The 15,436-nt window shown below is 43.5% G+C and overlaps 1 protein-coding gene across 2 annotated transcripts in view; it reads left to right on the top strand.

Moving 5' to 3' along the window:
• The window catches only part of INTU (inturned planar cell polarity protein), a 317,576-nt gene that overhangs the window by 88,848 nt on the left and 213,292 nt on the right, over positions 1-15,436 (top strand). For both annotated transcript variants that reach the window (XM_078676800.1, XM_078676799.1), the window contains exon 4: positions 14,842-15,045. In XM_078676800.1, the coding sequence (XP_078532926.1) occupies positions 14,842-15,045 (204 nt within the window). The remainder of the gene's footprint in view (positions 1-14,841; positions 15,046-15,436) is intronic.

Below are 15,436 nucleotides of genomic sequence, written 5' to 3'. Positions count from 1 at the left end.
TTGCACCACGGTTTTAATCGAATAGCCTCAATATACTTTATTGTGACATATTATGTATGTTCATGTATATATTATGTTTATATTTAGAATTTCAAGAGGTTCTCCTGAAGAAGGCGTTGGTACGCCGAAACGCGCGTAGAGATTGTCATCCAATCTACTTCAAATTCTGAAAACCCTCGTTATATTTTATCTCTGGATACAGACGTTTTTAATGAATTATTGAAATAATTGTATGGTGGTTGTGTTATGTATGCAATACTGTTATTGTTTTTTAAACAACACTTTCTTTATGTATAACAACTAAATAAATATATATATTTGTAATTTTCCTTGTTTGTTAGTATATTGAGACTTCTGTCTATCAACCTCTCATACTTAACCTGACTTTAGACAGGTATGTTGTTGCCTAGGAACTATTATTATTAAAATACCAGGTAAGGAAGTAAATCACATAATGGATTGCACTGACTGTGGGTTGAGTGTGGTATTGTCACAGCGAGTAGCAGGGAAAAACAATGTATAGCATTTACTACTCAAGCCTTAAGACCATCAGCTTTATTGTATTCAGTCGGGGGAAGGGAAAGCTTGTGCTTGAGCTCGGGCAAGTTCAAAAGTAAAGTCATATTTGTAGCTCAAAATTTCCGCTTTCTATTGCTGAATAGCCCTTAGTGTCATATATTGGATGGGACAAATGTACATTCTAGTAGAGCCTCAGCAAGAGTGAGCAGATTGAATTTGAAGTTATTAGAATACCATATTTTGTTGGAACATGTTCATAGTGGCAAAACTAAAAAGTGGAATGTCTCCCAAAGTTACCAGAAAGCAGTACTTTAAGTGGGTTTAAAAAAGGTGTTTTTAAAAAAAAAGAGGCAGTGCCAAACCAGTCTAACTATGAATTCTGTCTAAGAGGTGTGGCCTATGTAATTAAGGTGGTGGCTTAAAACAAATAAACTACAATGCTGGCTTCACACAGCATGCCACCTGATTAGTGTAAGAGGAACTCTGTGAGTTTTCTGTTTATTGCATCCAGACATGTCACTCGATAATGGACAAGTGCTTAAAACAAGCCAGTTTGCCTATACTGATTAGCAGTATCATATACATGAGTAATGATATTGTTGTGCATAATTAGAATTGAAAAGTTTTCTATTCCGGAAATATGAGACTGTGAATTAAACATTACTGAGGTGTGTGGAAGGGGTATTAGTCTTCAGAGTGTTGCAATCACTCAAGTTCTCCCCTCCGCAACAACTTACTCTCCAGCCTGTCTGTGGGGCACTTACACCTTTTTGTCCCCACATCTTTCTGAAATTCTCCATCTGCATATTTCACACCTTATCACTTTCCTTTTCAGCAGCCTCTTTTTACTCGCTCCTTCTGCACGTACAGCCTTGCTTGCCCTTCACGTCACCATCTGCCCACACATTTTACTCAGTAAGCGTTTCATTTTCTTTTTCTTTCACCATCAACATTACAACTTTGTACCTTGTTGTCATAATTTCACATCTATTCACAATTTCAAGTGACACGTGCCCATTTCTCTGTGTGTTCTGCAGAACGGTCAAGGATTCGATGAGCTGTATTTGGAACGTGTTTATGACCCTCTGACAAGCACTGTAAGAACCTCACGCTGCCTGTAGCCTCAACTTCAGAGTTCTCAGTTGTGGGCCATTATAAACAACCTCTCACATCCTGAGCTCATTCAGACACTAAGGGCCTGATTGATTACGAGTCTGGCGGTCAACGGACCACTAGACTCCTATGGGGAAATGGCGGCCTCCCAACTGCCATTGCCCTTCAGCAGCTGCCAGGGAACTGCAGTTCCCTGTGGGTTTCGCAGCAGTCAGGAGGCATCAATATGCTTGGCGGGACTGCTGCGGTCCCGCCAAGCATATAAGGAGTTTCCTCTCTGTCATGGTTTTCTTGGTGGTTCCTCCTCCATGAAAACCCTGGTGGAGAGGAAACAAAGGGGGTCTTACAGGGCCCCCTTGTGCCTCTGCACCCTGGGGAGCATGCAGGGGAGCATAACATGTCCTCCGCCCCCTGTGTGTATGCACCCCAGTTACTGCATGGCATGGACTTTTCAATGCATGTTGTGCAGGAACTGTTTTTGGCGTTCCCATTTCAGTGCCCATTTTTAGAGGCACCGCCGTGGGAATGCCAAAAAAAAGGCTGGGAGACAGGAGGAAACTCGTAATCTGGCGGGCAGCCTGACTATGGGTTTGGCGGCGGGGCAGGCCATTAGGGACAACACACTTCACAGTATGCATCATAAAAGATTAACAGCATCCTGAAAAAGCAAATACTCTTAGGGGAGTAAAATAAAATAAAACATATGAAATGTAACCAGGAGCTACTTCACTCACATGGGTGACCTTAGAGGTTTTTACAGTCATTGTTGTGACACCGCTTTTTGAGAAATCCATCAGTGTTTTTCCTTTAAAAGATTTAAATATAGGGCCCTTTGGGTAGTTAAAGCATGTGTAGGGAAGAAAGTGCCATTAGAAAGAGAGGAAGAACTGGAAACAGAAGGAATAGACAGAGAGGAATGACTGAGAAGAAACACAAAATATAAACAGGAAGGACAGACTACATTTTGGTCTCATTAGGCAGAGGGAAGGAAAGATGCTGCGGACTTCAGGAGAGAATAGAGGACTGGGAACGCTGAGGGCAGAAGTCCACATCCAAGAAGAATGGACAGAGATGTTTTTTTCCTGTCCACACCAAAGGACCCGATTGGAGTGAAGACAGTAGGAGTACTGCTGTAGTCCAGCGAGGAGTGGAGGGAAGAAGAAGCAGATGTGAACCTTGATTGGAGTTACCCAGTGTTTTTGCTTTCATTTTCATAGTCTCACCATAGTCATGGGGGGGTTGTTACCACACCAGGTGTGTTGCTAAGCGCCGTGGCATAAGGGGTGTTGTGGGAGGATGAAAGCCTGTATAAACTGGGGTGGAGGGTTTGAGAGAAATGCATGCCAATCCTGTGATGGGCAAAGTTTTCCCCTGAACCACTGCTAAGGGCTGTAGCTGTACAGTGTTATCCTCTCTGGGCCAACACTTGTTCCCCAAGACTGATATCCAGGGATACAAAGGAGGCAATAAATGGGGAGGAAAAACATCCCCCCACTTTCACATGTATAGTTTTCAGAAGAAAAGGGACACAATGCACACAGATGGGTCTCCCTGACAAGAGGGGGTGTGTGAAGGGTAAAACAGCATTGCCATTCACTGATGTTTTTAAAGGTGTCTTTCCATTTCTTTACTTGATTTGGGATATTCTTTAATGGCCAAAGAAGAGTAGTGGAACCAGTGGGAAACAAAGAGGGTGCCAACAACAAGCACAAATTAATCAGAGAGCTCATATATGTGAAACGGAAATGAGATATTATTAAGGACTTTGTGAGAGGAAGAAAAAGAATGGACTTTGGGGGCAAACTTTAGAACTGTACAGAAATAAACCTCTTTAACAAACCCCTTTATTGAGGAAATACGGGAGAATCCCATGCCATTTGTTGTCCCCAATGGTAAACCCTCAACAGTCAATTTTTTATTACTGCTGGTTGTGATACCCAGGGGGACTTGCCCCACTTAAAGCCCTACGAATATGTGATACTGAACTTTTGGACAAGGATGAGTTTGTTGATTGTGACAAGTGTGTTTTGGTCGGCAAGGGGTTGTTTCACGAAGTAAGAGTGGGGAGATGCAAAAATTAGTGATTTGTGAGCTGCAGCAAGGCATACAATTTGTTACTAAAGGATGGCCTTGGTACAGCAGTTTACCTGTGGGATCCCAGAAATTCAGGAAAGTTGAATCTAAGCTGTCTATTTGTAGTTTATTTTTGCTGGAGAACATATTGGCACCACTGGAACTTGTCCGAAGGAAACTGCTAGAATTATCTAATAAAGTCTTTTGGGAATCATTTTCAATAAGTAGAGGCTGCGTCACAAGTATTAGTGGTCGAGGGACTGAAGAATGGACTACAGCTGATGATGGAAATTGGTGATAGAGTCTGGGAGGATTTGGAGATTGATTTTCTTGGGCCTTTTCATGTATTCTCAGCTGCTGAGAAATATGCTATTGTATTGGTGGATCATATAGTTAAGTAGTTGAAGGTTCTTTTTGTTAGGGATCTCAGCGTAGATGCTGTTATAAAGTTTGTTACTAATGCTTCCCTTGAAGGATGTCCGAATGAACCTTTGTCCAGTATTGGATTACAGCTCACATCAGTGGAAATGAAGGAATTTTGGAAAAGGCTGGGGGTGTTGCACAGGAGGGAATGTCATGGCGATGCGAGCATATAAGTTGGTTAATGAGTGCGTAAGGTTGTCGATTGAGTGATGTTGGTTTGATGGATGGGAATAGGGCAATGCTAGATTAATAGCACAATACCCCATATGGTGCCACTGTCACTGTTTAAGGCTTTGCAAGGATGCAACGCCTGTAATATATAGAGACTGCCATGGTTAAATGAGGACAGAAAATGTTATTTCTAGTTGTAAGGAGGGATATATTGTGAAGGAAAAGTGCTGAAGTGTCAAAAGAAAAGTAAGAGGTGGTATAATCTATTGAAGCATATAACAAATAGTGATATAAAAAGAAGAGTTATGGTGTGCATTAGGACTCCAGAGAAAGTTACAAAGGAAGATATGACATATAATGAAGATGTAGTGATGTTGGAGCTGTCAAAAATATTGTAAATTGGGCTCTAGTGGAATCTGTAACAGTTGGCTATATCAGCCTGTGAAGAGGCTCCAGCATTTGTATGATCTAGCAATGAACAACATCTTTGGTGGTTCTGAAGAAAATTATCATAATTCTAAGTTTCCTGGAAAATGTAACGATGTTGTGGTTTATTGATTGCTCACTCTAGATGTGGTTTAGTAGTTTTTGTGCTTTTTTTTGTGTCTGATTTTTTTTTGGGGGGGGGGCATTGGAAATTATATGTTACAATTCACTCAAGAAAGGTGTCTTCTATCCTTCGTTCTACAAGTTTTTTGCTTTTGCCTGCAACTATTTTGTATAGAATGTTAGTATGGAGATTCTGAAATCCTCATGTTTTGAAAGCATACTGGAGTGCCCTGTTGGCTGTGTGCTACTTCCTTGTGTTATAACCGTTAAAGTATTTTTTCTACTGTTAATGGCTGCCTATGTAGCATTCTGAAAGGGTAATACTGTTTTTTTCTCAGTTTATTGGTGGTCCTCTGTTGCTGTTTAAAGCACTAGTGGACTGCTAATGAAAACAGTTTGTTCAAAGAGGACTTTATGGCAAGTTATTTGCTGTGATAGCTGTGTGATCCATATCAATGACTACCTGCAAAATGTAATCTTCTCATATTTGTAGTCTTGCTGCAGGCAGCGCCAGCTGTTTGTTGGGAGACAACTTTGCGTACAATACTTCACAGAGCCAATCCTTGAACAAGATTGGATGACTTGTGTCACTTTCATTTCAATTGCTCCTATGTTTTGCTTTCCTTCCTTTCTGGTTAACTTGCCCATAGGATCCTTTTGGTTTCACAGTCTGTATAAATATCATTCATGCTCCAAACATGACACTGCAATCAGGGATAAGTTTAAACAACATAGATTTTCTTCCTTTTACTGCAAACTGGTGGTTACTAGAAAAAACGCTGTAGAAATGTGGAAGATAAAACATTGATCTTGACCGACATTGATATCTTCTTTAAAGAAGCACTGCAGTGTAAATTGGTGTTGCTTATATGTAAATGTAGAGGAGACAGTTTGGCATTGCCAAAGCTTATTAGGTCTACCGTTAGGCAAGACCTTTTGATTTTACGAAAATTAAATGTAATACACACTTTTAGGGGCTATCAGACAGCCCTCTTCATCCAATGGTCTGTTATTGTGTCATTCAGATTTTTCTTCTGCCCACTGCAGAGTACATCATAGAACAATGGGTCAGTCCCCATAAGCTGTAGGCTAACTTCACTGTGAGTGACTGCATTCTGTCCTTTCACTTGGAGCATCTCAGCACCCAACTTAGGGTCTGATTACGATGGTGGCAGTCCCACAGCCATCAGACCCTGCAAGACCCCCTGTCGCTTTACGGTGGCAGGCAGATGTAGGGATGGCGGAGAGACCAACCGCCACACGTTCAACGGGCTCAAGGAGCCCGTCAGACGGTCAGAGGGAATGCAATCCCTACAATAGTGGTGGTGCCTGCTCAGGCATTGCCTTAGGGATTACAATGTCCCTTCACGCTGGCTGTTTCATAGCGGTTAACCCGCCATGAAAAGGCAGGCGGAAAGTGACTTTGGGGGCCCCTAGCGGGCCCCCTTCCCCCCTGGACCTTCGGTATGTGGTCTGGGGGGCACCTATGGTGCCCCCCTAATCATCCCTGCACCATGTGACAGGCACCGCTTGGTGCCTGCCACATGTTGCAGGGATGTTCTCAAAACATGCCTCTTAGCAATGAGGCTAGTGCTGCAGCCCTTTTTTCGGGCCGCAGCACAAGCTTCAATGCTGAGAGGCATGTTTCCGACTGCCTCCACGGCAGTCAGATTGTAATGTCCCCGGTGGAACTGCTGACTCCCTGTCGGCAAGTCTCGTACCCGACAGGATGATACTAATCAGGACCTTAATTCCCATGAATGCAAGGGACAACTATGGCAATTTGTGATGTTTCTTTATTTTAGGCAAAAAATATTTTTGTTTCAGCCAATTTGTTTTTTAGATTGACAAGGGCTCAGCAGCTTACCCAACAATAAAATTTTGAAAAATCCTTGAGAAAACCAAGCAAGAATTAATGAAGCCAAATCATTGCCTGTCAGCGCCGGACCCATTGACTTTGGCAGTGCTTGTTAAAGTAGGTTTTTGCCTGCTACAAGACTCCTCACTTTACAGTGAGTTCTTGTATTGCAACAATTGTTAGCGAGGAAAGTGCACATAGTTAAGCACTGTTTAAAATGTGTGAGACACCTCACAGAATTATGAAGGGAATCCTGTAGCTAATCAGCTGTAGAGTGGAAAGTTTATGAAATTCCAATGGAAATTTGTACCAATTTTTTGCAATTTTTCATTTATGAGAAAGAATCCAGAATCAAAGCATTCAAAACCGTTAAAATCAGCAAGATTTGTGTACAAGCCTTTCCACTTTTTGAGCTACACTTGAATCATGTGTTCTTCTAGCGATCGCCACTGAGGTTTGTCTAGTTAATACAGTTTTTATTGTATGAGGCTAAATGGATATGTTCCACGTGAGTAACGTTTTCTATGCAACAACTGATTGTAGGAGCACCTCTAATGAATCTATTCTGGCTTAAAAAGATTTAAGGCTCAAGAACTTGTTTTACTCATTTGAACAGAGACTGAATATGCTTCGAATTTATTGCCAATTGTTTCACCTATTGCATAATATTTCCATCGGAATTTTGTAAAGTTTCCAATATACTTCAGCTAATGGTAGAATGTTCTTCACCACACTTTAGACACACCTCTTGATTCCTATATTGCCTGAGATTGCGCCTCTCATCACTTACCCACAAACAACAAGAATATTAACACTATGTGACATCATGCCCACAACATGCATGACACACAGTAGCATCTTATTATTGAGGGGTCTGAAGGCTTTTTGAAATATGTTGTCCACCTGCACAGTGATTTTTTAGGTCGAGCCTGTCCCATTCCGCATGAATGGATAGGGGAGAATTTTAGTGTTGCATCAGGAAAGCTAAACCAGCCGGCGGATTTCCACATGTACATGTGATCGTGAACGCGCATCCGCCTGCTGGTTTAGCTTTCCTGATGCAACTCTAGGGATCCGCTCCGCCCCCTGCTGCACGTGCTTTCCATCCTCCTGCCTCGAGCGCGTCCACTTCAAAGCCATCTGTTGCTCAGACTCACTTCTCCACTTCTCCTCCCCCCACCTTCCCCCTAATTACATCCCTGTTCACGGCGCGAGGCCATGCTTCAGAGGGATCCGCAGTCCCGCCCCTAAAAGCTTCTTTCCTGACTCCACTCTTCCCCTCCGCTTTACTTTCCTGGTTTTCTTTCCGTTCTCTCTTCGTATCCCCCCTCACCCCCTCCTCTCTCTTTCTCTCTCTCTCTCTCTCTCTTTCTCCCTCATTTCTCTCCAACTCTAGCCCTTCGTATCCCTTTCTCCCTCTATTTCTCTCCCTGACTCTCTGGTCTCTGCCCTTTTCTACCACTCTCTTTTCTGTTTGGGTAGATCTCCGTGTGCCTGTGATGTCTCCTGCTCAGAGTTCCTTGGTGTTTAGATTCCCTTGCTCTGTGTTCTTTTATTCTGTTTCATGCAGTACCCGAGAGTCGCTGTACTATCTGCTGGCATATTTAGTTGCCGGCTTGATGGCACCAGGCTGGTGCTTGTGGTTTTACTGCGCGAACATAGCAGCTGTGCTTTCAGCCCCCTCCCGCCTCCCCACACAGTATGCCCACCCCTCCTGCCTCCTCCACACAGCATGCCGAAGCGACTTTATTTCATATCGGCGGCGCTTTCAGACCTTGGTGAAGCACCTTTATTGTTGTTGCAGCAGACCTCTTGCAAAACTTTCTTAGCTTTTCGCCTCTTTCCCTTTCTGTTTTTGTTACCAACTTGTTTGATATAGCACTTGCTGCCACACTTTTACCTTTTAATGTTCGCACGCAACTCATCGATACTTTATTGTCATTGAAACCAGTAACACAGTCCTGACTCTTACAATTCTCTTCCTCTGATGTTCCCAATCAGTAGCAAATTTGCTGCAGGGAGAGCCATGGCCCGTCTACCACCTCACCGTCAGTGTGGGGTCCACGCCACTCCCGAGCCGCGCTCCTAAGAGCTCTCAGACACTTGACGGCCTCTCTGCTCTAATGCATTCACTCACCGCACATCTGAGAGGAAAGGGCGGGCAACCTGTGTTTAGAGTCGATCCGCTCCTAAAATGTACAGAAGTAGTGTTTGTACTTCACCATTGCCAAAAGGCCAGCGCGCGCTTGGCCTCAATCTTTCCTGCATTCCTTTGTGGCCATCTGCTTTTCCTGCCTCTCACACCTGCCCCTCCCTCTCCCCCACCACAGAGCAGCCTCAGGCTCAAAGTACAGTCGCATGCCACCACCTTCCCAGCCCCTCCACACTCTGACTCACTGTCTTCCGACCTTTTCATTTCTAAACTTCACAATGTCCCTTCGTGTTTTTTGAATCCACAACTGCAATTACTCTGTCTCTCTCTCAGTCTCAGTCTCTCTCTAAGTCTCAGTCTCTCTCTCAGTCTCAGTCTCTCTCTCTCTCAGTCTCAGTCTCCCTCTCCCAGTCTCAGTCTCTCTCAGTTTCTGTCTGTCTCTCTTTCAGTCTCAGTCTTAGTCTCTCTCTCAGTCTCAGTCTCTCTCTCAGTCTGTCTCTCTCTCAGTCTCCGTCTATCTCAGTTTCAGTCTCTGTCTCAGTCTCTCTCTCAGTCTCAGTCTCTCTCTGTCTCAGTCTCTCTCTCAGTCTCAGTCTCTCTCTCAGTCTCAGTCTCTCTCTTAGTCTCAGTCTCTCTCTTAGTCTCAGTCTCTCTCTTAGTCTCAGTCTCTCTGTCTCAGTCTCTCTCACTGTCTCAGTCTCTCTCTCAGTCTCAGTCTCTCTCTCAGTCTCGGTCTCAGTCTCTCTCTCAGTCTCAGTCTCTCTCACAGTCTCAGTCTCTCTCACAGTCTCAGTCTCTCTCTCAGTCTCTCTCTCAGTCTCGGTCTCAGTCTCTCTCTCTCTCAGTCTCAGTCTCTCTCTCAGTCTCAGTCTCAGTCTCTCTCTCTCAGTCTCAGTCTTAGTCTCTCTCTCTCTCTCTCTCTCTCTCTGTCTGTCTCCCTCTCAGTCACAGTCTCTCTCTGTCTCAGTCTCTCTGTCTCAGTCTCAGTCTCTCTATCAGTCTCAGTCTCTCTGTCTCTCTCTGTCTCTCTCTGTCTCAGTCTCAGTCTTTCTGTCCCTCTCTGTCTCTCTCTCAGTCTCAGTCTCAGTCTCTCTCTGTCTCAGTCTCTCTCTGTCTCAGTCTCTCTCAGTCTCACTCTCAGTCTCTGTCTCAGTCTCTCTCACAGTCTGTCTCTCTCTTAGTCTCAGTCTGTCTCTCACAGTCTCAGTCTCTCTCGTAGTCTCAGTCTCTCTCTGTCTCAGTCTCTCTCTGTCTCAGTCTCTCTCTGTCTCAGTCTCTCTCTCAGTCTCAGTCTCTCTCTCAGTCTCAGTCTCTCTCTCAGTCTCAGTCTCTCTCACAGTCTCAGTCTCTCTCTGTCTCTCTCTGTCTCTCTCTCAGTCTCTCAGTCTCAGTCTCTCTCTCAGTCTCTGTCTCAGTCTCTCTCACAGTCCCAGTCTCTCTCTGTCTCAGTCTCTCTCTCAGTCTCAGTCTCTGTCTCAGTCTCTCACAGTCTCAGTCTCTCTCATAGTCTCAGTCTCAGTCTCTCTCTGTCTCTCTCTGTCTGTCTCAGTCTCTCTCACAGTCTCAGTCTCTCTCTCAGTCTCTCTCTCAGTCTCAGTCTCTGTCTCAGTCTCTCTCTGTCTCAGTCTCTCTCTGTCTCAGTCTCTCTCTGTCTCAGTCTCTCTCTCAGTCTCAGTCTCTCTCTCAGTTTCAGTCTCTCTCTGTCTCAGTCTCACCACAGCATCACTCAGCACCACCACAGCATCACTCAGCACCACCACAGCATCCCTCAGCACCACCACAGCATCCCTCAGCACCACCACAGCATCCCTCAGCACCACCACAGCATCCCTCAGCGCCACCCTAGCATCACTCAGCACCACTCAGCACCACCACAGCACCCCTCAGCGCCACCCCAGCACCACTCACCATCACCACAGTCTCAGTATCTCTCTCAGTCTCTCTCAGTCTCAGTCTCTGTCTCAGTCTCTCTCTGTCTCAGTCTCTCTCTGTCTCAGTCTCTCTCTCAGTCTGTCTCTCTCTCAGTTTCAGTCTCTCTCTCAGTCAGTCTCACCACAGCATCACTCAGCACCACCACAGCATCACTCAGCACCACCACAGCATCACTCAGCACCACCACAGCATCCCTCAGCACCACCACAGCATCCCTCAGCACCACCACAGCATCCCTCAGCGCCACCCTAGCATCACTCAGCACCACTCAGCACCACCACAGCACCCCTCAGCGCCACCCCAGCACCACTCACCATCACCACATCATCACTCAGCACTACCCCAGCATCACTCAGCACCACCACATGATCACTCAGCACCACCACATTATCACTCAACACCACCACAGCATCACTCAGCACCACCACAGCATCACTCAGCACCACCACAGCATCACTCAGCACCACCACAGCATCACTCAGCACCACCACAACATCACTCTGGAACACTACAGCATCACTATGCGCTACCACAGCATTATTATGCGCTACCACAGCATTATTATGCGCTACCACAGCATTATTATGCGCCACCACAGCATTATTATGCGCCACCACAGCATCACTCGGGGCCTCCACAGCATCACTCAGGGCCTCCACAGCATCACTCAGGGCCTCCACAGCATCACTCAGGGCCTCCACAGCATCACTCACGGCCTCCACAGCATCACTCACGGCCTCCACAGCATCACTCACGGCCTCCACAGCATCACTCACGGCCTCCACAGCAGCATCACTCAGGGGCACCACAACATCACTATGCGCTACCACAGCATCACTGAACGCCACAGCATCACTCCGCGCCATCACAGCATCAATCAATGCAACCATTCAACAACTGGGTCAAATATGTTCTCTCAATGTTGCAAGCTTTATTACAAATGTCACAAAAAAAAATTAATATTTCAATTCTGTTCTTGCATTATCGTCACAATAAAATACACTGAACAAAATCTTCACAAAAGTTATTTACAAAAGTTTAAGCTATTGCCATTATAAATTACAATCACTTTTATTTAAGTATTAATGAATTAAAAAAATTAAAAGCCATTGTTATTTGTAATATCAATACATCTAAGTCACGTAAATACAAAACATGTTGCATTACAAATGCTATAGGTGTCACATTTGCAAAAGTTATAACTATTGGCATTGTAAATGACAAAGCTATTAATTTAGCTATTTTCAAAACCAACACATAAATAATAAAATTGTCATTTACAAGACCAATAGCTCAAACTTTCCTAATGCGACACCTATTGCATTGCATATGCTTGTTTTTTTTATATCTGAACTAGAGACTGCTTTGCGACTTTCCCAGCCTCGTGTAATCAAAGAAATTCATAAATAAGAAAATACATACATTGAGAGACACTGAGCTAGCCCTCTTTATCCATTGGTCTGATCCCGCCTACCACAGTGTCCATCATGGAGCAAAAGTTCAGCGCGCTTCAACCTTTGCGACTGGTGGCATTTGGCCTGAGCTCATGTGCTCATCATCTGCATAAAAAGTGCACTTCAGTGCCGTGGCTAGTAGTCCTGTACTTTCATTTGCTATTGCATTTTTCTTTCCATTCTTTCTTTCTTATTTTGTTCATCCTTATTTGTTTAGACTATGTCTTCAGGTTACAGTATTGGTACCCTTTAGTTGAGCAAGTAAGGATCTCTGGGTCACATGTATCAAGCAATTTTGCCTTCGCAAACAGGGCAATTTGCAGAAACGGCCCTTTTGCGAACGCCAGAAAGGCTTTTCCTATGTATAAAAACCCTATTTTGCAATTCAGTATTTGGAAGAGGCGTGTTTAGGACATCCCATCCATATACCGAATTGCAGCGGTATGTATGAATGATTTGTGACCGTTAATGCGATCGCAAAACATTCGCATTTTACAACCAACTTCAAGTTGATGGTAACCCATTCTCAAAACTTTTGGGGATTGTGGTGAAAACGTTTCTTTAAGAGCAGGCAGTGGTCCCACAAACCAATGCCTGGCTTGCTCTTAAAAAATTAAATGAAATCTTTTCATTTTTTTTGTTTTAAATACAACCCATTTCCTTTAATGAAAATGGGCTGCATTTGAAAAAAAAAAAAGTATTGCTTTATTGAAAAAAAATAACGGACATGGTAGTCTGCTGACCCGAGTAGGCCACCATCCCTGTGACTTTAGTGATTCCTAGTGGTTTGCATATTGCTACTTATTTCATTAATATTAATGAGGTAGGTCGATTTGTGACCCCCTAGGAACCGCTAAATGATACTCTTGGAGTTTCATACATTAGGAATAGCAATTGCCTAATTGTGATTCGCAGAAAATTGCAATTAGGTAATCGCTATTCCTAATGATGATACATGTGGCCCATAGTTTTTGTTCTGTGCATCAAAACTAAAATAGTTTCTATACTAACCCTGGGCAAAGTACTACGCTCGTGTAGTTTGTGAAGTTTGCGCTACTTCGCACTACACGAATTCCCGGTGAGACTTTTTCCTCGTTCGTGATCAGCAACATCAAGTTGCTGATCGCTAGTGTGGAAAATAAACCTCCCGGCTAGATTCTCAATGCGGGGAGGTCAGGTTTCTCATTGCGAGTAGTCACGTATGGTCGCGACCGCTTGCGTTGAGAAACTACCAATCCGCGTTGAGAAAGCTGCAGCTCGAGTAGAAATCTACTCGAGCAGCAGAAAACGACCGCTTGCACTGTGCAAGATGCGGTTTGCACTGATTGCACAGTGCGGAAAAGCATCCGGCACTTGGCAATAAGTGCGAACAGCATTTTGCACAGTGCTCTACACAGTTCGCGTAGCTCGCGAAGTGCACTTTGCGTAGCTACGCGTAGAGCTACTACGCGAACTACGCCCAGGGTTATATACCTGTTTTAAGAACACACGCTTGCTAGACAGTGCAATATTTAAATAATATGCAATGGTTACTTTTTACATTTAAAAAAGCCCTGTTTTTTACGAGCATATTTCTTTCTCGTTACACAGTGTCTTCTTTTTTCATTCTTTTTATATTCGTGGCATGTACTGGCAATAAAAATTTTAAATGTAACTATGGCGCCAACCTGCACTGCAAGATCTTTTGGCATTTCCAGCGCTCGATTCACCATGTGAGTAATTGGAAAGTGAAGAAGATCCGGTTTATGTGTGGCTTGAGTTTGCCCTGGTGCTATATATTCCATAGGATGCTTATAATTGCCGATTCGCAACACTACCACACGACCTCATCCCAAAAAATTGTAGTCTAAACATTGCTCTGAACAATGAGCGAAGCAAACCTCAAGAGATGTTAGGCAGTGCAGTATAGTACCAGAGTTCTATAAATAAGCATACTAAACCAAACTTATGATTCCAACTTCACACACAGAACAGAAGTCTTAGAAAATGAAGACCACAATTGGCAGAGAAATATTACCAAGGCAAATGAGGTCGGCCTTGAGTATCTTTTCTGTACTTTAATTTTAGCATCATGCCAAATACATAGAGAGGGAACTCTCCTGATGCAATGCATGCCAATATTTTCGTTGTTTCTTTCAATTAAGAAATTAGCTAAAAGCATGGTTGTTGATTCTCTAATTCTTTATAAGAGTAAACTTAAACCTCATATGTTAAACTTACCAGAACATTTGAAAAGGAGCAGTCCAAAACAAAGTAAGATTTCTAAATGGTATTTCAGTGTATTTAGAACTTCCTACACCTTAGGTTAAAAATGACATTTTGCGTCTCAATTCCCCCTAAGAAAATTTCAGCGTATCCTAAGCTAGAAGACAGATTGTCTGAACCCCTTGAACATCCTATGTGCATATGTATGTCCTTTATGGAACGGATATTTCTGGTGTCCTGGTTAACTGCTGACTGATATATTCCACAGTTTTCCCATATACCTTTCATCGACATTTGAGTTCCATGCTTGTGTTTGGAAAGATAGAGGCCTTAAAAGTAGTGTAAACATGTATTTGTAAATAATACATTTTCTGAAATCTATTTATTTACAGCTGAAGCTGACTTTTGAGACCTCATTCTTAGAGCCAGATGGAGGTTCACAATGTAAGTACAAGCAGGCACCTCCAAGCATGAACAACCTGATTAAACTTCTATGGGGAGAAGATAATTCTGACCTTCAGCTTGCAATCCAAGGAATACCTCATATTGCTATGTTTCTCACCTTGAAACTGGATTCCGAAATATCAAAAGAAGAGGTGAGTGTTTACCAACAAAAAAATGGGTTAAGAAATTGATTTTGGCCACAGTACATATGCTGATCTGTGAAAATTGCTTTCTTCTTTTTGTCATATAACTTCATATACACTGAAACAGCCTGAGCTTGCAGTCAGCATAACTGTTTTTTCTTGTGTAGGTGTTCTGTTCATTTTTATTTTTACCAGGTTTTGTTTTTCATACCTAGCCATAATTACTGTAATTTCGAAAGTGCTGACAACAGACATAACATTCTTTTTACATTGATCTTCTAAACGTCACAGTGGTCTACTAGTTAGCCAAAGAGAAGACCTTTGCGGTAGTGGTAATGGTTGTCTTAATTTCTGAGAGTTTCTCAGAACATGCTTTAGACCCTGATACCCCAAGTTCAGA

Source organism: Lissotriton helveticus, chromosome 2_1 (genome assembly GCF_964261635.1).
Source record: "Lissotriton helveticus chromosome 2_1, aLisHel1.1, whole genome shotgun sequence".
NCBI classification, from domain to species: Eukaryota; Metazoa; Chordata; class Amphibia; order Caudata; family Salamandridae; genus Lissotriton; species Lissotriton helveticus.
Note: the sequence above shows the minus strand (reverse complement) of the source record. Positions and strands in the feature narration are given on the sequence as shown.